Below are 23,310 nucleotides of genomic sequence, written 5' to 3' on the forward strand. Positions count from 1 at the left end.
TCCCCCACCGCCAACTTACCTTTCTGCTCCCCAAGAGCCTTATTGGACATGGCCTGACAGGAACCACACTCGTTAGGGCTGAGACACCAAAGCCAATTCCGATGGGGGACATTTTCCTACCACACTCAGACATTTTTTTAAACCCATCTTGGGTGTGGTTGGAGTAGATGACGAGGACATCAGGTTTTTTTTCTCAATGTGCCGCTCTGCGACACGAAGCAGTGCTCGGAAAAACAGGAACTGTAGTAGCGAGCGCGGCTCGAGCACTTTATACAGCGGATGACTGACACTCGGTGGCCCTCGAGAGTCTACGACTCTGCAGCCTGGAACAGCGCTCTCTGGCGAAAAAAAAGTTCCAAAGTAGCAGCGCTGGGAGACAAGATCTCTAAGATGAGGAATACGTGGGACGACAATCCATTTGAAATTTTAATTTTCTATAATGATTTATGTACTGCACTGCCTATTGTTACAGGTAAGCAATTGGGTGTGGAACAATTGCATAGTCTTGGAATAAACTATTTGCCCATTTTAAAGAAGGGTTCATATATGCCACCAATTATTGATCACTCATCCCAATTGCAGGCAACGTTTAATTCTCCAGAGGGTAGTATTCAGAATAGTTTAGAAGGCATGAATTAAATTTACACTGCAGGACGGGTTTAAGTCAGGCACGGGGACAGTTGAGCAATCCTTTGCAAACGTTTAATAACTGTCTTGCATTTTATTTGATTAACCTAGGTCTACTTTGGCAAGTCCAGACTGAAGCTATGAAGTGCCCTACGAGAAGGATTCTAATAGCCACACATTGAAAAACAGATCTGCTGTGGTATACCCAAGGAGCTAACTAGACCCATTGATGTTGAACAGGAGTAAAAACCTGGCTGGGTGCCGCATCCCACATTTAAGCTTTCTGTACATCTATTGCGTGCCATTTTGTCATCATTGGTATTTTATGTACCAACAGAGTCTAGCTGACACGATTTACAGATATTGCAGTGGTAACAGCCCACTCAGGAAGATAGAGTGCCCTATTGGAAATATGAGTCACTACTGCGATGTGTGTGGTAGATTAAGGTTAGTAATACTAAAGCATTGTTATCAGAAAAGGCAAGTCACAGAATGCCTAAAATATATGTTTTTAGTTAACAGAAACCCCTTGAAAGTGGTTTCCGTTTCAATTATATAGGGATCGGATGCTTCAGTCAACCCCAAATTGCAATGTATAGAGCCACCATCACAAAACCTTAGCCATTCTAGGTCTGAAAACTACAATTGATGGGGGTTAGCAATAGAAACATACCTGGATGTTTTCAGCACTAAAGGAGTAGCTGCCAAGATGTATAGGGCTAAACTAGGGTCGTAACTTCATGGGGTAGTCGTGCCATTTCTGGTCCAGGCATCAACTCCCAAGGTATACACTGTCTTTATACTATCAGAATGCAGCTTGGAAAGAGACCCCTTTTAGATATGAATGCCAAGCTAGGGACTATGGCAAAAAGGTAGTAATTTTTGCAGAACCCTTGAGATAAAATATGTAAAAAATAAAATATAGTACTTCATGGCTAATTTGTTTGCAATCCTGGAGCTGTTGGAATATTGCTCTAGCCCATAAGAGGTGCTAAAAACAGTTTGGGTCTTCAAAGCAACATTTTGAGAATGGTTGCATAACATACTGTTCCAGCTTAGCCTTTTTTCTAGGAGTAAATATACCAAATATAAGTCTTCCAGGGTGTGAAACACATCCATGGAGACCATGCATCCAATGATCGTCCACCCCGCCACATTTTGTAAACTGATGCAGATGCTGTCCTTGGCATATTTTCAGCTAAGTGGTCCAAGAAGTAAATTAATATGGGCCTCTAGTTCTTTTGTTCTAGATCTGCTAAGGGGCTGATCTTAAAACGAGAACAAGGGGATGATCTTAATACGAGAACGAGTGGTTGAGCCTTTTGGGGAACAGAAAGTTATGCAATTTGCAATGGCTCCATGTGTTCCATGCACTGAGACAAGGAAAAGGGGGGGATGGAAAGGGTAGGCTTTTAGCATAAAGCGAGCAGATCATGCTCAGGCTAAGTGAGGTAAGGCCAATACAATGTTAAGAATCCATACTCAAAGAGGGGTGGAAGTGGGGGGATGTGAAAGGTCTAAATCATGTATGTCTGAAAAAGGGTGGAGGGAGGATGGGGCATTATTTCTCGTAAGAATTGACAGGAGAGATTCTTGGTAGACTAGTCTGCTTTATTTGCTCTACATTTCACTTCGTTTGTTACTTGCGAAATATCTACTTAATTGTAGCATTACCGGATTGCATGTATTCCAATGTTGGTTGTTGAAGTCCTATGGAAAACCAAACGTTGTTTTAATATAATATATATGTTCAGACAGCCACAGGGTCTGTGGCATGACCCTGAGCCATAAGATTTATTCAGAGGAGACCTGAAGCAGACATTTACAAAAAATAAGGAAGTGCGAGAGGATTTTCAACATAACATATTAAAGCATACCGTACAAAACTGATTCATCTTCTGCAATACAGCATTCACATCTGGCATTACATCTTTTCCATCAATCACGATTGGACTATTGGTACGATTCCGCAGGGCTATATGAAGCACAGCACGATTCTGAAATAAAAAAAAACTCAATTAACTTGAGACCAGAATTATCTACACAAATTACATTACAAAATAATTTTATAAGCAGATGCTGGATGTATCAAAGCACTGGAACAAATATAGGATAATTTTAAGAACGTAATTAAGAGAGTTAAGGTATGATCCAATGAGCTAACATTTTCCAAAACTACTTGGGGGTTGTTCGAGGATACTAAAAACAGATGCTCCAACCATAAACCTACACAAAGTGTTTGGCGAAACACTATAAATCCATTAAAATACAAAAGGATCATCACTCAGCAGGCTCATGCTTCGCTTCTTCCATTTTATTTTTATTTTTTTATTTTTTTTAGTCGTAACAAAAAGGAGCTTACTGTAATGGAGTGCTCCATGAATACAGAAAGCACGTGCACATTTTTAAGTTAATGTAAAAAAGGTAATGGAACCAACAGGAACATTCCCAGAAATTACACAAGGCACTGCATACTTTAGTCTGTTAAGGGTTAGGAATAAGTTTCCTTACAATTTGTCGAGCCAGTCAAGACCCTCCACAACATATTCAGGATAAGTTTCTAGAGGCATTTTAAAAATCAGGCAGCCCCTCCAGCCCCCGACCCCTCCCACTACTCCCAAAGCTAGCATACTGCATTTGGAACCACACATTGAGATTTCGTAAGATGTTACCCGGCTTTGGAGTTACTGTGTTGCAACAGTCCTCAGCTAACTGCTGGCCAGAGTATTCCGACAACCATAAAGTGTATGGTTAGGGGGTCAAAATCCTATGGCAAGTTATTTACATTTGTAGAGAACACCAAATTACCAAGAAGGCATGTAGGCACTACATAAGTGGAGCTTTGCCACTATTGGGAAAACTAGGCCTGGTCTCAATCTTTTACCAAGCAATGCTCGAGCCACAGTGGCACCAATATCTGAAGTCAGTTCCACAAACTTGTAATGAAAAAGCAGTGCTTGACAAATGCTTTTAAAAAGGATGTAATTTCCAAAAGTAGGATCACAGTGCAAAGGGGCAAGGGTAGACCACAAGGTTGTTTGGTGACAAGAAATGTGGGGTGCGAGTACCGTTATGCACCAGACTGATGGGCATGTACAGAAATTGCTTACATGGGATTCAGATAAATAAGTAGACTGGCGTATCAATGAGTTATTAAAATGCAGAAACAGATTCTGTAAGTTTGCCTTGCCATCATACTTGGGACTGGAGTCCTTGCTATTTTTCACAATTACAAACATAAGCACTTCGGTAAATGTGAACAAAAGATAGAGGAATGAACGCAGTGTAAAGGAAAATGCATAAACCCGAGAAAGGTTAAGTATTTCATACTTAACCATTTTGTTAGCAAGGTATGCACTTTTGCTGCGGCTGATGCAAGCCTGCTAGATTCAAAGAAGGGTTTAAACTAGAAGTTGATGCAGTAGATCGAATATATCTAACACCTGTAGATTTCACAGCTAAAAAATGCACACCACCAGAATTCTAGTGGAGACATAGCATTTGTTGGGAACTTATTTAGTAAAATGAATGACTATCACAAGTTATGCTTTCTCTTCTAGACCATGATTCTTCAACCATTTCCTTTCTGAGAGTGCTCCATGTGTTAATATCCCCATAAAAATATTGCCATACAAGCATGGCACTGTATTTTTGTGGCAATATTAACCCATTGAACCTGCGAGGGAGCCCTCCCCACCCCCCTCCCCCGCAACCTCCGTATTATTTTGAAGTGAGCTGGGACAACCCCGCAATCCCTGCTCCCATTTACCCCAAAAAGTATCCCCACTACAATATCGCCTATGGCCGTTCAAGACTTCCATATATATATGGCAAGATTATTTGTGGGGATAATATTACATGATACCCCCAGAGCAGACAGTGTCATCTTTAATAATATAATTTATTTACCTTGGTTGGCATGTTCCAAAGGGGCCAATATGCATATAGCTGAACACCACAGGGCATAAGACAAACTGGCACAGTCTTCGCAATCTTAAGTGTGCAAGGAAAGCACATTAGGTGCAATCCACCCAAACCAAAAGGTGAGCAGTACGATGTTTGAAGTTCTTGTAAAGACCGAGGAGCTTGAGCAGACTATTGAATAATATAAAAAAGTGGCTAGACCAGCCTAGTATTTACTTTGTGCATTTGTTAGGTGCTTATAAAAAGTTAATTGTGTTTCAAAGTGCCCACAAGACAACAGGGTAAATGGGTAAGTGCAGGGCTACAGTGGCGAGTACTGTGGGAGGGCGGCGGCTGAAGGCAATAGGATGTGGGGGGCCAGGGCCCCCGAAGGACACATGCGGGCCCTGGTCACCAAACTCAGCACCTGTGGAATTAGCAGAAGGGAAGGAGGTGAAACGTAAAGTCTTGAGCAGCTTCCGGAATTTGAGGAGATACAGCTCAAGACGAAGAGGGAGGGGGAGGCTGAGGAAAGATCGGCCCTCTGTTTAGCAAAACGCTTGACACACAAGTTGGTACCAGAGGAACGTAGGGGTCTAAATGGAGAGTATTTAGTAAGAGCAAGTTGCAGACCGCGTGGTCCCCAGACAGCCTTATGTAGGGAAGGCGAGAAACGCCACGATGCAAAGCGAGGTTCAAAGTATACGCTCATTGGCATAGATGGTTATGTACAGGACTGTGAGATGAGAATTAACTGAGTAATGGGGGTTGGGGGAATGCCACGAGTGCTCATACCAGTTCACTCTCCCACTAATGAGCATTAGCAAAACCAACAGTTTGGGCTTTTAAGTAGACATAGGATAGGCATTTCCCCAGGCACTGCCATCATACTGCTAGCTGGCCATAAAATGGCAACAGGTTGAAACCGGTGCAATTACCTACGCTTATGATGCTAGTGCCTGCCAAAAGCCTATACCTATACACCCCAAAAAATGGTTGGCTTTGCCAATGGCTGTTTTAGAAGACTTTAGAGCTGGAAACAGACTCAAACACCAGTTTGTTTTTATCAGTAATGCATTGACAGCTGTCGTCAATGCCTTAACATTTCAGCAGACTGCGTACAAATAATGGCAACAACGTTTTATGTTACTGTTTTATAGAGCTACAGGAAAGACATTCCATGCAATTTAGGTGGGGCAGTGCAAGTAAGAGGGTGGTAATCACCAAAAGGGAGTAGCGTGGCCCTGTGCAATAAATGAAAGGTTAAATAACCAAAAATCCCAAAGCCCTCACATAATTTGCCTGCTAGCTTTACTCCAATGGAATACTTTCAGCTTATAGGTTGCACTTAAGCACCACCTAAAATTACCTGAACCAAGTATTTAAGAGAAAGATAAGGCTGCAGGTCGTCCAGACCCTCGCGGAAGAGAGTGCATCCTGGTGGAAGCAGCGGCCCCCCTCCATCGCCGCCTCGGGAATCAAAGATGGCCACAATGCACTGTACTAACTGATGAGGTGATGCCAGCCTCCTGGAATAGGGGAGGGGGACCTCTGTGGGTGCCACAGGAGCTATTGGAGCTGGCGCAGACCTGTGGTGAGGAGGGGGCTCACTTGGTGGAGAGATCAGCAAGGAAGGAGTACATGACCCTGTCGCCTGTTGTAAGGATATCTGGAGTCCCGACACAGTAGCTGCATGAATAGGTGATTTTTGCAGGGGTTTACAAGCACAGCAGGCCAGTGGGTATTACACAAGGCAGACCATACGGATGATGGCCAAAGGGGCTTGGTGTCCTCTTGGCGTAGGAGCAGCGATAACTGACTGGCAGGCGTGATGCATGTTAATTTGGGGTGGGACAGCTAGTGGACATACTGTAAGATGCGAGCAGGCCTCGGACTCTGGTGGAGGAATCAGCAATACCTAGTGGAAAGATGGGCTTGCAACACATTCACCAAGGACCACTTATCGAAGGCCCCCACCTCGCCTGCATGGTCGGGTTTCTCAGAGATGACATGAGGGCCAGGTTGTGGCGATGCAGCACAGCGTTCATCATTAGAGACCAGGATGGTGATGTGTGGTCGGATCGATGGTAAAATACCAAATTCTGAAAAGCTTGAGTTTCACAATTGTGAAGCCGACTAGCTTGCATTTTGAACCTCTAGCTTTTCAGATTCTTTTTGTCCATCGCTTCCCATTTAATGTACACGGTGGACACCCCCTCAAACCCCCAAGCCCATAATGCATAACTAGGTGAACTAGGGGCACCCCCGCTCATCTCGTTCGGTATTTTTTGTTTCTTCATTTTCCATCATGCCAAACACGCAGTAAAAGTCAGCATTTTATTTACGTTATTTCAGTGCAATACTGTGTGGATGGATGTTTCTCTCTTACGGCAAGACCTGCGTAATCTGACAAGGTAAATGGCCATGGCCGTAGCATTGTGGAAGTATCAGGCAACAGCGATGCTGCAGAGACAAGTTAAGAACTACAGGATCACACCAGACTGTTATAATGCAGGGTTGAGGATGCAGAGGTATGGACAAGGCGGCATAATGTTTGCATTGCAGGGCTGCCGGACGGAGAGTAAGGGAAGAATGTTAAAGAATGTAGAGAAGCTCCTCCTGCAGTCGGTAGGAGTGAGCCCATCATGCTCTTGTCAAAAGAACCTATTATCCAGAATTTCAAGGACAAGGAACCGACACTTCGACACCTGTAACTCTGAGTAATAGATCTTTACCCGTCTTTCCAGAATGTATGCAACAGGTTCAGATACACCATCGGGCATTTGCAGAGGCCAAGTTCGCTCTGTGGCAGTAGATAATACAAATGCGATTATCCTATTCCCTGCAAAGTTCTATACAAAGGGCAGTCCTGGTTTGTTTTAATGCACTGCAAGAGGCCAAGGGTTGGACACTCTTAGGTATGAGGGCGCAGAGGAGAGCAAGGGCAAAGACCTACAGAGAGCGGGGGTGGAGGAGTTGGAGGTTTAGGTGGTTTGACAGGAAGAGAAACAATGAGTGGAGCTGGAGAGGGAAAGAGGGATGGGGATTTGAATGCTACGCCTGATGTTACGCTGGAAGTGATGCATGTGCTTTGGCATGAGGAAGACCAGTATCCATAACATGCAATACTATAGCATAGTGCCAAAGAAGGTAAGGAGCGCAAGGTTAAAGATTGGGGAGGGATCTGTGGATTACTTTGGCACATATGCCAAGGGGGTGCCTCTGAATGCTCGTTTCAAACTACAATTTAAATGTTACACAAAGGACTTACTGGACACCGAGCTGCATTCATAGGATGAATCTGGCAAAGTCAGCTCAATGCCCTCACTGTGTGGCTGGAGATGACCAAGTTCCTCCACAAGATTTGGCAGTGCCGGTACTCTGTATTTTGGCGAGGGGGTGTTGGTTAAAATCAGAAGGTTGGGGGCTTCATGCATAGTGAACTCCCTTTGATGTCGCGTGGGGCAGTTTCAATGAAGCAATTCACAAAATAGTTGACTTGGCTTTGGTGCCAATAAAGCAACAAATATCCATGGCATGGTATAGTATAGTCCTGGGGCCCTAGGATAACAGACTGGACAAAAGACCTGGGTAAATGGAAGAGCTTGCTGACATGATTGAGATGTGAACAGCCTGGAACAAGACAGCTCCCTCAAGGGGAACTGGGCGATCTCTATGCAGAAGGGATAATACTGCTTTTCCAAGCGCATATTGTATGATATGGCATTTATAACACGCCTATACACAAGTGTTTCAAGGCGCGATGAGGCAAGGGAGGGGAAACAGGGAAGACAGCCATCCTACTAGGCCAGGTGACATGGATATCGATCAAGTGCAGGGGGAAGAGTGGGGCAGTGCAGTACATAGGATAACAGTAAAATAAGACAATAAATAAAGTGCAGACATCAGGTGTCAAGTGCTAGTAGGGATACATAAACAGTCCAGAGTGCAAGGGATGCCAGGGGGGCAGAGCAGGTGTGCAGCTGGCAGGGAGGAGACCTGGGCCCGAGATCAGAGGGTAGCCAGGTAAACCAGTGCAGTTTCAGATTCAGCCAGAAGATCAGCAGGGGAGAGGAGTAGAGAAAGCAGAAGCAAAGAGGAAGGTCTTGAGGTGCACCCGGAACCACAGATGGTTCTCCTCAAGTTTCAGAGAGGTGGGGAGGCTGTTCCATAGGGAGGCCCCAGCAGAAGAAAGCTCTACCACCAACTCGCTGCTTGGAGAAGCTACTAACCCTGAGGTAGTTGGAGGCGGATGACCGATGCGCTCGAGAAGGAAGATATTTAGGGAGAGAGTTGAAGGTATTGAGTACCCAGGCCCCAGAAGGCCGTGGACAATGCAGAGGGTTTTGAACTTAATCCTCGCCGTCACTGTGAGCCAGTGCAGAGATTTCAGTCCTGAGAGATACGATCCCTGGGCTTGAGGCCAAGGACAAGTCTTGCAGTCCTGTTTTGGATGAGTTGCAAAGGGCAGAGAGTAGAAGTAGGCAGATTTAGAAAGAGACTGTTGCAACAGTCCAGCCTAGAGAGAACCAGACCTCTGGAGACAGTGAGCTTCTGGGGAAGGAGAGTAAAAGGAAGAATACCTCTGAGGAGGTGCAGCTGGTAATGTGACTTAGAGACGTCAGATGTGAGAAGAGAAGAAAAGTGTGGCGTCTAATATAACCCTGAGGTTTTTAGCCTCAAATGTGGGAGCAGGACGAGGGCCAAGAGAGGCCGGCCAGAGTGACAGGAAAGGAGGGCGCAGGTGTGCCAATGAGGAGAATCTCGTTCTTACTGCCTTTAAGGCAGAGATCGTTGGCGGCACACCACTCCTGGATGGCGGACAGACAGATGAAAGAGGGAGATGAATTGGCAGAAGTGAGCCTGAAAATGAGCTAGTGTCATCCACATAGCACTGAAAGTAGGGGCAGAGAGCGGCAATGGAGGGGGCAAGAAGTGCCAGGTATTGGTTGAAAATTTAAGGAGAGGTTAGACCCCTGGGGAACACCACAGGTAGAGATGGAGATAGAGGAAGGACCCAAGTTGGGCCTGGGTCGGTCAGAGAGGAAGGAGGTCAGCCAGGTAGGGCCTGATCAGTGATCCCCAGGTTATCAAGGAGACGTTTGAGCTGGCAGGCATGGTTGACCATGTCAAAGGCAGAAGAGAGATCAAGTAGGAGGAGGACACAAGGGGTGTTGGAATAAAGGTTAGAGAGCAGATCTTGATGTTCAGGAGAACAGTTTCCGTGCTTCAGGCAGCTCTGAAGCCAGACTGATGGTCTCTGGAGACAACCAAAAGATTCAGAGTGAAGATTGAGCTTGGGAGATGGGCAGCTTTTCCAGGAGTTTGCCTAGGAAAGGAGTGCTGGAGATAGGACGATAGCTGGCCGGGCAGGAAGGGTCGACTGAGGGTTCCTTAAGAAGTGTGTGCACAAGGTAATTCTTCAGGGGATGGGGAAGACTCCAGGGCGAAGGAGTGGTTGCAGAAATTAGCCAGAGCAGGAGCCAGTGTGTCAATGATGTCCTTTTATGAACATTAATGATGGTTAGATGACCGGTAATGATTACATTGATGCATGTGTTGGGGTCGGGTTGAGTTCTGTTTTGTTTAATAAGTGGAGTTTATTGTGCTAGAAAAGCTATTGTGTTTGGAAGTAAATGCCAACACAAATAAAAAGGCAACGTTTAAAAAAAATTGGACTAAAGGCATTGAGGTTGCAACGACGAATAGGACAGAATGGGCGTCATTACGGAACAGATGAGATGCCCCTGTGTGGGTGAGGTGTGCATTTATCATTGTACAGCTGGATATGGCTTGAACGGAGTGAGGACTGTGGGGGGCAAACCTGCACACTAATTTTTGAGTTCTTATGGGTAACGCTTGGTCGGGTGTTTGTTGGGGTGGGTGGATTGTAAAACAAACAAAAAACAGAACACACAAAGCCAAGGGCTACAACATGCCATTTGTTAAAATTTGAAGAAATACAAAAAAGTAAAGTACATTTCCAGCTAGGAGAGCATCTAAAGTTTCCAGCCAATGATCTGGGACGGAAAGGGCACATTGGTTAGCTTAAACATTACCAAGGGAGAAACCAGAGTCCAATTTTCTGTGAACCGTGGTTTAACAATGCGGACACAAACTTGTGAAGTGCACTCATTCTACTGAGCTCCATCGCATTGTGCTACAAGGCATGCAATAGGAGGAAATTACATAACAAAGAGCTGCATTATGCTTGAGCATCTTATACACCAAAGAGAAAGAAAACATCCTTTCCTGGTCATGTGCCCCAAAGGTCCTCACCTGTGTGAGTTTCCCACACTGCACCAAGTATAAAGTCAGTCTTCCATTCTCTTCAATAAATACACAGGACCTCCCTCATGGAACCTCAGACCACAGGTCTGAACTTCAACTGTGCAGATTACACTGAAGTGCCCAACAAACAAACTGGCTCTAACCCAATAAAATCCAAAATGGAGCACTGAATCAGACAGGATGTCTGCTTAACATTTTGTTCGCCATCTACGAAGAACCTCTTGCGCAACTTGCAAGGAATATTATGTTATGATATGATTACACCCTCCATGAACCGGAGAATGGGCACTAACAATTTGTGCTCCATGTAGATCTGCTGCTATTGACTGCCAATCCAGATGGCATACTTTTACTTCGTCAAATATATACCGACAATGGCGCATGGTCACTATCCGATGGTTATGCGTAGTAGAACCAGCAGACATCTGCTAGTTACACTGAACATCCAAGGATACAGGTCATTTTAAATCTAGGTTTACTAAATCGGATCAGAACCATTTCTATTCTTATATGGTTTATCCTTTACATCCAATTGTAAAGGCAGTTCATGTCATCAGCATTTTAGCGAGATAAGCAGTGTACATAATGTGAGAAACGCATGGTGCTCACATGTAGACCGACAAGGATACAAGTTTCGAAAACCTTTATTTATAAAAATGGGGTTTGAAGAATGCCTAACTTGCCCCATTTCTAAATGGGAGTAGTATCGACCATTAAAATAAAGAAGACCGATTAGTCCAAAAGTCTGTCAAAGTAAAGAATCGGTGTGTGTCAAACCTATACTTGCCCTCACGTTCTTAGTTAATGCACAGGGTATTGGATAAAAATAAAAAAAAATGTCTCAAAAGATTCAGGATGGTCATGGAGTTTCTGCTCAACTCCCTTCCCCAAGCTTAAGTCACTTGCGATCTCCAAAAGTTTGTGAACTGTTTGGAACAAACCAAAAAGGCAGTTCAATAGTTGGCACATTTAATGTACTTCTCTCAGGCTTCCCCTTCCAGAGTCAATGCTTTCTAGCACAATGTTCAACTCTTTAGTATTTTACATTACAATATATCATCTTGATACACGGGTCCCCTTTCCCAAACTTCCTGCTTTCCTTATGCGGTTTATGTCGAAGATTTTCGAAACGGTACACTTTACTTATTCCCATGCCTGACCACTCCGACACTGTTGCATTCCGGTTATGGTATATCTTAAATTTTTACTCTTACCTCAAGCGTGCCTTCTAGCACCCCGGCAAATTCATCAATTCATTTAATCATTGTTCTTTTTCATCCGATCCCCATCGGGATCTTGCTTCATGCAATATTCTCTTCCGTAGCCTTTCCAGTCAGCTTTCACTTTCATTAACTCTATACTTTAACTTTCGCATTTCCCAGAGACTTTGATAACACAGTATTCCACAGGATCACAGTTGCTTTGTAACATTGCAATTCAAAACCATCAAAGCTCTCGAACGCATCTCGCTTCTCACGTGTGACCTTGCTTGCAACTTGGCAATCATTTGCGTCGTTCTAAACTGGCTCTCTCATCACTTCGAACTCCCAGGCTGTACTTTAACAACAAATACTTCACAATTCTTCCATCCAAGGTCTCTAACCCTCCCGCCCCTCAGACCTTCCTGGGCGGCCTCGCTGCCCATGGGACACGAGCAATCTCTTGGCACAACGTTCAGAGAGATTAGCCAGCTTCTCGGCTTCCTTTGATAAACCCTTTCAGCTTCTTGGAGACCCGGCCATCTTCAACCTGCAGCCTTGTAGCATCTCAGCATCCCATTCTCTCAAGTCTGGTTCTCAATAGCTCGCCATTTCGCTTGCTGTCCTTCTCCTATACTTTGCCTTCATTTGCTTCCTTGTGAAGCAGGGTTCCCTCTTTTATACTTCGTTCGGTTCACAATTGGATTCAGGCATTTGTGATCGTAGCCAAGTGCCGACTTCGCCTGTCCTCATTAGAGGGACATTCATATAAAAGTCTTTGAGTGTAGGTGTTCCGTCGTAATGTTAAGATGGGAGGAGCATTGCAGGCTGTGGGGAAACCAGGGATCTGGCTGACATTAGGCTGAGGGGGATGTCTGGTAGAGGGTTTTAAAGTGAGGCGGGGGGAAATACCAAGTCTTAACTTCTGGTAATCCTTTCACAATCCAAAGGACCCTCCAGGTGATCCTCCCTCGCTAGACCAGCCCCCAGGTTCGGAATCCAAAAGCAATGACCCTCTAACCACACATTTGGAAGATCCCCAGGAATGGGAAGGTAAACCCTTTCGGTTTTTTCACACCATAGTTAGGCATAGGTAACACGGATAGTTAATTATGGAAGAATTTGTTTAAGGCAACAGGTATCATTTTATGGATATTGGTCTATTTACTTGCATCTTGGCAAGTATTGTTGGCTTATATAAAAAGGACTATACAAGCTTTCCTATTTATTTGGACGCATAGATGTTATGCTGATTAGAGTTAAAAATAACTAAACCAGCGAAGAAATAACTCATAGATCATACACACTAATGAGACTAGAGTAAAAACAGATAAATAAGAAAATTAAACCTTTTAGATGCAGAGTGCTGGCTATACGAATCATCCACTGGCTCCAGATCAACAGGAGGTCTGAATTAAAAAACAAATACATTGCCAGTCACGCAGTCACTGGCAGGGGCTTGGCCACCATAAGAAAATTAATCTACAAGCCAGGCACAAGCCCTAAATCAAGTGGAGGCTCTAGTAAAACCAAAAAAGAAAGCCATGTAATCCCCAGTAGGGATGTAACAGTATTACGGTATACCGTTAAAGATACCGTGAACCACTTAATTGAACAATAATAACCGTCATATTGTTTATACTGGTATACCGTTCATACCGTTAAGTGTGCTTTTCAATCTGATTTGGAAAGGCTGCAGTAAGCAAGTGCTGCGCAGTCTTGGTCTTGCACGGTTGGATGTGCCGTCTGCCAAATAGTTTCAGTTTGAGCAGTTTTTAATGCCATTCCATAAACCGCACGTGCCTGACACAAAATCAATATGTTAGCAATAGGAAGAATAAATACAGTGGCAAGAAGGAAAAAGGTTTACTTTTTTTTATTTACATTTTTTTAAAAGCGCTCACACAGCCCGCGGGCATCCAGGCGCTGTTAAAGAAATTGTTTTTGTTTATTTAGTTGCGCAATTGTTTTTGTCTTAGTTGCGTATTTATAACACGCTTCTAAGCGCCGACCCGGGGATCGAACCTGTGTTGCTTCGTGTCGTCTTGCTTCCAAGGCACGCACTTTGCCGCTGAGCTATCCTCCCGGGACTTTGGGTTGGCGGCTTTGGGGTTTATATATTCATAATGGATAATGTTTTCTAAACATATGACAATGGGGGATTTCCCTGGTTCTATCATTGAATTTACATGTAATAAGTCACACTGCGAAATGTACCCATCTCTGTGGGTATTCCCTTCTGCCATACCAAAGGGCAACATGTCCGTGATTACTGAACACCTTTTGGCCCGGAAGTAAATTAAAGGCTGTAACGTAAAGTGTGTGCGTGTGTATGCGCACAAGCGTATACTACCATCCGACTCCATTGATCTGTGGCATGCAGGTTATCAAGATGGCAACATGTTCATCTTCACCAATAGCCAGTGCGGGAGCTAAAAGCCTAAATGACCACTTAAAGCTATTCAGTTTTCTTTGCCAGTCGCAGCAGGGGTCCCCCCCACCCCCCTCCTCCTCCTCTCCACACGTGTGTTTGTGTTTGGTGGAAGCAAGGGGTGGCATTTTAGTGGAAAGTATGTTGAAAAGCCCAATTCTGGCCCTGGGTGCCTGGTTGTTTGTGATGATAAATCTGACAATTTATGACCTTTTAGAAAATATTTGTTAAGATTAATTTACTCCACCTGCTATACCGCGATAACCATGATATACCGTCGTTTGGCAAGAAGGTTATTGTACCGTCATAAAACTAATACCGCGACACCCCTAATCCCCAGTGGTGCTCCTCCACGGTCTTGGTTTAACAAATGCAAAACAAACTTCAAAAATGTGCTTACATGGGGAACAGTAAGATGGGAGTACTTTAATTCATGTAATCATTTCACCATAGTTGTGAAGCTAAAAGTAAAGTTGCACACAGAAATAAATACCACTTTCAGAAGTAATCCAGAGATGAGCAGCAACCACAATATGTTCAATGTTAATTTTCTGCAATTCAAAAACTACATTTTACAAGTCCCTTCATGCAAGTCAGAGGCTCTGCAGATTACACTGGAGCCCAACCCTGGTTACTCACTGAACAAGAAAAGTCTTGCAGCGTCATTGTTTGTACAAGATAGCGTTTGACGTTTGAATAGTAATTGTTCAAACAAACTATTTGGCAAGCTAGTTTAAAAAAAAGTGCAGAGTGACTAAGTACATACTTAAATGCCATTGTGAAATGCCAACCCCTCACACATCTTCGTTTGTACCTTAAGGGAAACATCCAACCCCCTTGTAACAGTAATTCTGAAGTGGATGCAAAGAAGGTCTTTATAATGCAGTTTTGGGGAACAGCTGCCAGTAAGAAACCAAGTCACTCAACCCAAAACTAACAAAGACATGGAGAAAATGGGTAGATCTGAATGTAAGGAACAAACGAGGAAACTAAGCAGAGATTATCATCTGGAATATTGGAGAGAGTGAAGGCGCCTTAGTAGATCTGGTTAACTTGAGTTCCTATAAAACCTGATATTTGGGCAATTTGTTTCATAAAGGCAGGGGAGTGAGGAAGCTAAAACGAAACACTTCTACATAGGGAAACCCAAACCTGGACCGAGTTGCCATGCGGGCCAAAATGTTGTTTAGTTAAGTAAATTCAGCATTTAGCAGCACCCTGTGACTTGTGTTGGCCCACAGGAGTGAATAAGTATGCTATTTGAGTGGAGTACATCCCCTATAAAAGTACTCTAATAATGTTGCCCAAAGTTCAGTGTAATTGTGGTTTAATTGGGTAGACCGTACATTTATAAATCTCTTTAGATACATGCCCGATTCTAAGACAGTATGCAATTCACACCGAGTGAGGTAGACAAACTAAAGTCATAGCTAGGAATCAAGTTAGATTTTGAAGGGGCACGATTTGACACTACTTTAGGAGTAAAAATGAATTTAAGAGTGAAAGACCTTCCCGACGGAGGAAGTTGCATTAAGCAAGTAACTACAACAATATACATTTTGTAGTATGCACTTCTTGGCACTTTGGAATCCATGCTAACTAAAAGAAAGTTACTCAAGATATGCCAGCAACATTACAGCTCCTTCCTGTGGCACCAGTCATCAGACTGGATCAATGAGTTGTATGTGGTTGGTATCTGGGTCAGGCTCCTGTGTGTCAGACCTACATTTTATTGGGCGGATGTTTACTTCATTTGTGTGTGCAGCATTTGCCTAGTTTAGGGCATTCAAGTGGCGGGTATGCTACTGATCTGTAGGACTGGTTACATCAGACATGTAAACCATGATATCAATCCAATTGTGTCCCTAGCTTGGACTGCATTGTTCAGTATAGATTCAATATTTGTGGCAAGCTATGCACAAGTGTAGATCAGGGTTTATTCTGGGAGCATTTTGTTGCATGTTCAAATTCCATTTCTATAAATCAAAGTTACTGAAGAGTAATTATTTCTCTTGGTATGACTAAATGCATTACATCTTCCCCCGCCCCCTCACCCTCATCTCTTGGCTGATGACCTTCCTCTCGAACAGGCCCTCTCAAGTTCAACTGGGCCCTTTCCTCTACTCGATCTCTCTCCACCTGTGGCATCCCTCAGATTTCCATCCTCTTGCCATGGCTCTTCAACATTTACCTTGCCCCTCTCGCCCACCTGATCTCATTTCCAATGCTACGAGGACACTCGGTTCTCCTTTAGCTTCCCTTCCTCCTCCCCTTCCTCTTTAATTCCCGGCTGCATGACAGCTATTCAGGCATGGTGTGCTTCCAACGATCTCTGCCTTAATGTCAGTAAGACCGATTCTTCTCATTGGGACTCCAGCACCCTCTCCTACCCACCCCCCTACTCTGACTGCCCTGCCCGGGTCCCATCCCCACACCCGCTTATGAAGCAAAAAACCTGGGTGTCATCTTTGACTCTTCTTCTCACCTCACATTATTGATCCCGTCAAGAAATCTCACTTTGTTTCACCTCCTCAGAGGCATTATTCCTTTCCTCACCTTCCTCCAGAAAATCAATGTCCCCACAGCTCTGGTTCTCTAGGCTCGACTATTGCAACCGCCTCCTCAACCTGCCTCTTTCCTCCCTCTTCAACTAATCCAGACAAGGGCTGCAAGACGGATCCTTGGCCTCAAGCCCAGGGACCACAGCTCTTCAGCTCCAATATCTCTTCACTGGCTGCAAGGATCAAATTCAAGACCCTCTGCATCATCCATAAGTCTTTCTGGGGCCTGGCACCACACTACATCCAACTCTCTCCTTGAATACCTCCCTGCTAGAACTATTTGGTCTTCTAGCGCTAACTCTGCAAGTCAGACACTTCTCCAAGCAGAATGGCAGGTAGATATTTCCTTGGCAGGAGCCTCCCTCTTGAGCTGGACATCCTTAAATTCCAAAGCTTCTCAAGACTTTCCTTTTCTCCTCCTCCTTCCCAGTTAGTTCCACTTGTCTGGTGGCCTGTATACCTCATGAGCCTTACTGGGTCAGGTCCTCCTTCAAACAGTCTACACATTACCCCATACCAGCACTTGGCCTCGGGCATACTTCTTCAGCTAGCTGAGTCTGGGTCATCTCCTCTCCCTCGCAATAGCTTGCCCCTATCACCCTGCCTGCGCACGTGCCCTCTTGGGCCTCCCTTAGCACTTCCCAAGTACCTTGGGTCCCTACCCCCTTCACCGCTCCCTCTTCCTGCACTTCCTTTTACTGCACTTGCACAATTTGAATATCACAAAAGCATAACCGTTATTTCTCTCATGTACCCTCCCACACCCCTTGTCTTCTGGCACCTGGAAACACTTCTATGCATCTTAGATCTCAATAAATCAAACTAGAATAAAAGCATAAATTCAATCGTGTGCAATTTCTCACACAAAACAAGTGGTCAAACAGATGTTGCTTAGCACACCATCGCAGACAAATATTGCACCTCTTTTATAGCTTCAATTAACCCTTTGCCAAACAGACCACCAGTTGATCCATTTAAAAAGTTGCCAATGTGTGTAACTTTACAATCAGCACAAAAAAAGTCCAAAACTCCATCGAAGCAAATAGTGAAAAAGGCAACAGTTCTGTGCTGAAAACTGCACTCCAATTCAGATTCCAAATCCGTCCTTGAGCCTGTTCACCTAGACAGCTGTCGAACCAGTAAACCCACTGAGCTGTCTACTCAATTTCAAACCTCGTTCAAATTAGTTCCATACACTTTCCTAATCATTCCAAGCAATAAACGACAATTCTTTAAACTAGCTATAGTTTTGTAACCTGCAAGCCTAAAGCCATTTTTTGCAAAATCATAAACAATGCCATTAATAGAGAATCGTTTGAAACTGAATAAATTGCTGCAATCCTTCCTGTCCGATATCCACTGCAATTCTGAGGACTAATCTAACCAACGATTTGAACGCTTTACTTGAATAAAAATGTTAAAACTGCAGTTGACAAGATCCCACGGGCCAAGCTATGCAGGGTTCTGGTCAACTAGGGGATTCCACGGGATTGAGGGCCATTAAGAGTCTGTATACAGATACAGAAGCAGTGATTAGGTGGAGCATAGATGGCAATGGATTCAGATGGTGGAACGCTAGGGCTGCATCCTTTGCACCCAAACTATCTATATTGACCGTCTTATCACAAAACTCATAAATTTGCAGTCTGTTGCTACAGCCCTGACAAATGAAAAATGACCCATTAAAATTTTTGCAGATGACACAATGCTCACCTCCCCGAAGCCAATCTGATTAAAAGCTCATCTGTCTTCATGGAATTCTGCACAGAGAATGGTTTAACAGTCAATGCACAGAAGAGTGCTAAGAAGCAATGTACACTTGAATGAGGCGTTAACAGGAGTATTTAGGACTATTTAGTCCTAGGGGTTACTTAAAATGTGGATCTGATAAGGATGGTTTACATTTTATTTCAGAAGCAATTGCACAACTTCCAAGTGAGCCCATTTGGTACTATGCAGGGCTCTGGAGAAAGATTGTGGATTTGCTGTAATAAAAGAAGTCTAAGAAGCTTGCTCTGCAGCAAATCGACAATCGTTGTCCAGAGCCCTGCACAGTACCAAAAATAGGCTCACTTGGAAGTTCTGCAATAGCTTCTGAAATAACATGCAAGCCATCCTGATCTACGATTTCTCTAGTAGTTATCAGATCCAGATTTTCAGAAAGGATCTGAGAGTTAGGTTTATCTTGGCTATGGCCCATTTTCAATCAGAAGCTGCCAGGAGGTAAACAGGCCGTATGCTAGCAGATTGTTGAACTATAGATCACCCCAGGTTGTTTCTTGCTTTTTTCGATGCATCCAAAAGTTTAACCCATAAATTTCTAATTTTTCAGCAAAACTCAGCTATGCCATCAGGCTAGGTGAGACTTGTGGCGGCCTGGCATCAAAGCCTCGACTTTTACATGTGCCAGATGTATGCTTGATAACAGCCATGGCAACCATTAGAAATGTAGGGCATGCACTGCAAGGCTACTTATAAAAGCTCTAGTTTTGCATGCAACAGCAACTCTCGGGTGTCACCATCTACTGCACACTTTATTTTACAATGAAGACATGTCAGTCTGCTGCACTGTTTTTTTTAAACATTTTACTTACTGAAGGGTCGCGTAAAAATCGCAAAAGTATCAGACTTTAGAAATGCTTGCAATGTAACTGGTGCACAGGCTGGCCCTATAGAGACAGAGTTGATCTGCTTTTACAGCTTGCAAGCACGACATCTTCCCTCCAATCATTTCAGCCACATCAGAAACTCCTCAAATTACACCTTTCGAATGGATTGTGTCCTCCCACGTATTCCTCATCTTGTGATAAATCGTTATCTCCAGCTTCGCTGCTTTGGAAAAAAAATCTCGGCAGAGGGCGCTGTGCTCGAGGTCGTGGCGTCGATTGTCCCTCGATGTACTACAAGTTACTAAGGAAGGACAAGTTCAAGATGGTGACTTTCTCAGATCCTTCAGGCTCTCCAACTCCAAGATTGGTTGGTATCATTGGACCTTCAGGATGCTTACTTTCATGTGCCAATCCATCCAAAGCACAGAAAGTACCTGAGGTTCACGATTGGCAATTCTCATTATCAGTTTTGAGTTCTGCCATTCGGGTTGACCTCCGCCCCGAGGGTTTTCACCAAACTGTTGGCGGTTGTGGCAGCAAGTCTCAGGAGAGGAGGTATTCACATATATCCCTACCTGGACGACTAGTTGATCAGAGCAAGTTCTCCAGAGCAAGCTCAGGAGCATCTTTCGATCACCTGCCACTTCCTCCACAAACTGGGCTTCTCCCTCAGTTTCAAGAAGTCCCACATGATCCCATCTCAGAAACTCCAGTTTATCGGAGCAGTCTTGGACACTTCATCGGGAAAAGCCTCGCCTCCCGAAGGGAGAGCTCTCCACATCCAGCAGATGGTAACGAAGTTTCAGAATGCCCAACATCTACCGGCCTTCGATTTTCTCAGGTTGCTCGGCCTCATGGCATCCTGCATTTTCCTAGTACCAGAGGCCAGGTTGAGAATGAGATCCCTTCAATGGGCACTCAGAACTCAGTGGTCCCAGTTCTCAGGGAATATGTCAGATCTTCTGCAAGTCCCGAGCGCAGTTGCTCAGGATCTTCTATGGTGGGCTTGCAACGACAACCTTCTCAAGGGAGAGTCTTTTTGGCAACCATGGCCGGAGAGAACGGTAGTGACGGACGCCTCACTCACGGGGTGGGGAGCACACACCAGCGATCTGACAATCAGCGGTCGTTGGTCTCCATCGGAGTCCAAACTACACATCAACCTATTGGAGCTGAGGGCAATCAGACTAGCTCTGAAGGCCTTTCTGCCCTCTGTACAGGGAAAGAATGTCCTGATAATGACGGACAATACGGTGGCCATGTACCATCTCAACAAGAGGAGGTGTAGGGTCACTGCCACTGTGCAGGGAAGCAATGCAGCTCTGGTTCTGGGCAATACGAGAAGGAATCTGTCGGCAATTCACCTAGCCGGAGAGAAGAACACGGCGGCAGACGTTCTTAGCAGGCAGAGCACGGTCTCTCACGAGTGGGAGCTGGCTCAGGAAGTCCTTCTGGAGATCTTTGCCCTTTGGGGAACCCCTCAAGTGAATATTTGCCGCCGCGATCAACCGGAAGTGCGATCAGTACTGCTCAAGGGAATTTCCTCAAAGAGGAGCTCTGGGAGACGCATTCGTAGTGGAGTGGAAGTTTCCACTGCTGTACGCGTTTCCCCCAGTCCCCGCGATTCCTCAAGTAATCAGGAGGTTGAGAAAGTTCAGGAAAACCATGATCCTAATTGCCCCGGACCTTCTAGACATGTCCATCTGCCCTCCAATACGTCTTCCGCAAAGAGGATCTTCTCTGGCAAGAGGAAGGTCGGGTTCTCCATCCAGAGGTCAAGACACTCAACCTTCACGCATGGTTTCTGAGAGGTTGAGATACAAGGATTGGAATCTTCCGGACGATGTAATGGAAATCTTGCTTTCGGCCAGAAGACCAGCAACAAAGTATTTGTACAGATGTCGCTGGAACAGGTTTAGGAACTGGTGCAAAGACAAGGATGTGGACCCTTTTCAGTGTGGCACCCCAATGGTACTCTACTATATCTAGCTAATCTGGGGCTCCAGATAGGAACAATCAAAGGATACCTTGCTGCGCTGTCCATTTTCAAGCGCTCCTCAGAAGAGGTTTCATATTTCAAAATACCGTTAATAATTCAATTCTTAAAGGGGCTTTCTAATGTATACCCTCCAGTACCTTTTCATGTACCAACTTGGGACTTAAATTTAGTATTCAAATTCTTGACTTGCATACCTTATGAGCCTCTGCACTCATGTCCATTGAGGCTTTTGACTCTAAAAACTGTCCTCCTTGTGGCCTTATCAGCCCGCAGGGTTAGCGAACTTCAGGCTCGCTCATGCAAACCAACATACTATTTTTTATAAAGATATGGTAGTTCTTAAAGTTAAACCTTCGTTCTTGCCAAAAGTAGTCTCGGACTTGCATTTGTCACCAAAAAAAAAAAAAAAATAGTACTACCAACTTTTTATCTTCCTCCTCATCTGGGCAAAGAAGGAGAGATTACACAGATTAGATCCCAAGAAGGCTCTTAGTTTTTACATCTGAAGGATGGCTAAATTGAGACAAGATGACCAACTGTTTGTGGGTTATACTGGTCATAAATGAGGCTTATCTGTAACAAAACAGACCATTTCCACCTGGATCATATTAGCCATAGTTGAATGCTACAGATTAGCGGGAAAAGAACCACCAGATGGGCTTCGTGCCCATTCTACAAGGGGAATAGCTACTTCTGCGGCTCTAAAGAGGGGAGTCCCGGCAGCAGATATTTGTGCAGCTGCAACCTGGAAAACAATGCATACTTTTGTTAAACATTGTTTGGACACTGCCTCCTCTAACGAGGGTTTATTTGCAAAGGCAGTTCTGCATTCTGTCCACGAAAACTGAAATTAGTACTCCCACCTCCAAAAATTGATACTGCTATGGGAGCCTATCACAAGATGAGGAATACGTGGGAGGACACAATCCATTCGAAGAACAAGTTACTTACCAACTGTAACGTTCTTTCGACTGGATGTTCCTCCCACGTATTCCTCATCGACCCTCCCATCCTACCCCACAGTACAGTTTACGTTTTCTTACACTTTCCTCTCACGAAGAATGTATCGGTCATGGGACACGCCTGGGTGTTCCATAATATATATTTCATCGACAAAACAGAACTGAAGCAAAAGGCGCGACTCAAGCTATTTATACCATCAGTGACGTCGACAGAGTACGTCGAGGGACAATCGACGCCACGACCTCGAGCACAGCGCCCTCTGCCGAGAATTTTTTTTTCCGAAGCAGCGAAGCTGGAGATAACGATTTATCACAAGATGAGGAATACGTGGGAGGAACATCCAGTCGAAAGAACGTTAGTTGGTAAGTAACTTGTTCTTCTACACTAAATGGTATTCCAAGCTCAGAATATGACCCTCAGTGTCTAAAAGATAATCCAAGGAAGGATGTCAAACAGGAACAATAGAGAATTATTACATAGCGCTCCCAAACAAGTAGCCATCCTCCATCATGTAGTCTGGGGAGTTTGACACCAAATCCCCACCTTCCCTGCAAATTCCAGCCCCAAAACCCTTACATTATGCATAACCTGCCACACAAAATGATTAAAAGACTTCATAAAAGCCACAAGCAGCTAGTCTGGAGTACTTCGCAACCCTGAATTGCAACAAGGTTGCTACTCCGTGCCAAGCATCAGATTCCAGGATAACAATGCCCTGGTTCAGCTT

At 44.5% G+C, this 23,310-nt stretch overlaps 1 protein-coding gene across 1 annotated transcript in view; it reads right to left on the reverse strand.

Annotated features, from left to right (window-relative positions):
• Window positions 1-23,310, reverse strand: part of GPI (glucose-6-phosphate isomerase) — a 141,354-nt gene that overhangs the window by 81,083 nt on the left and 36,961 nt on the right. The window contains exon 4 of the mRNA XM_069607098.1: window positions 2,505-2,624. Within this exon, the coding sequence (XP_069463199.1) occupies window positions 2,505-2,624 (120 nt within the window). The remainder of the gene's footprint in view (window positions 1-2,504; window positions 2,625-23,310) is intronic.

The sequence above is a fragment of the Ambystoma mexicanum genome, chromosome 1p (assembly GCF_040938575.1).
Source record: "Ambystoma mexicanum isolate Mex_15411 chromosome 1p, UKY_AmexF1_1, whole genome shotgun sequence".
In the NCBI taxonomy this organism is placed as follows: domain Eukaryota; kingdom Metazoa; phylum Chordata; class Amphibia; order Caudata; family Ambystomatidae; genus Ambystoma; species Ambystoma mexicanum.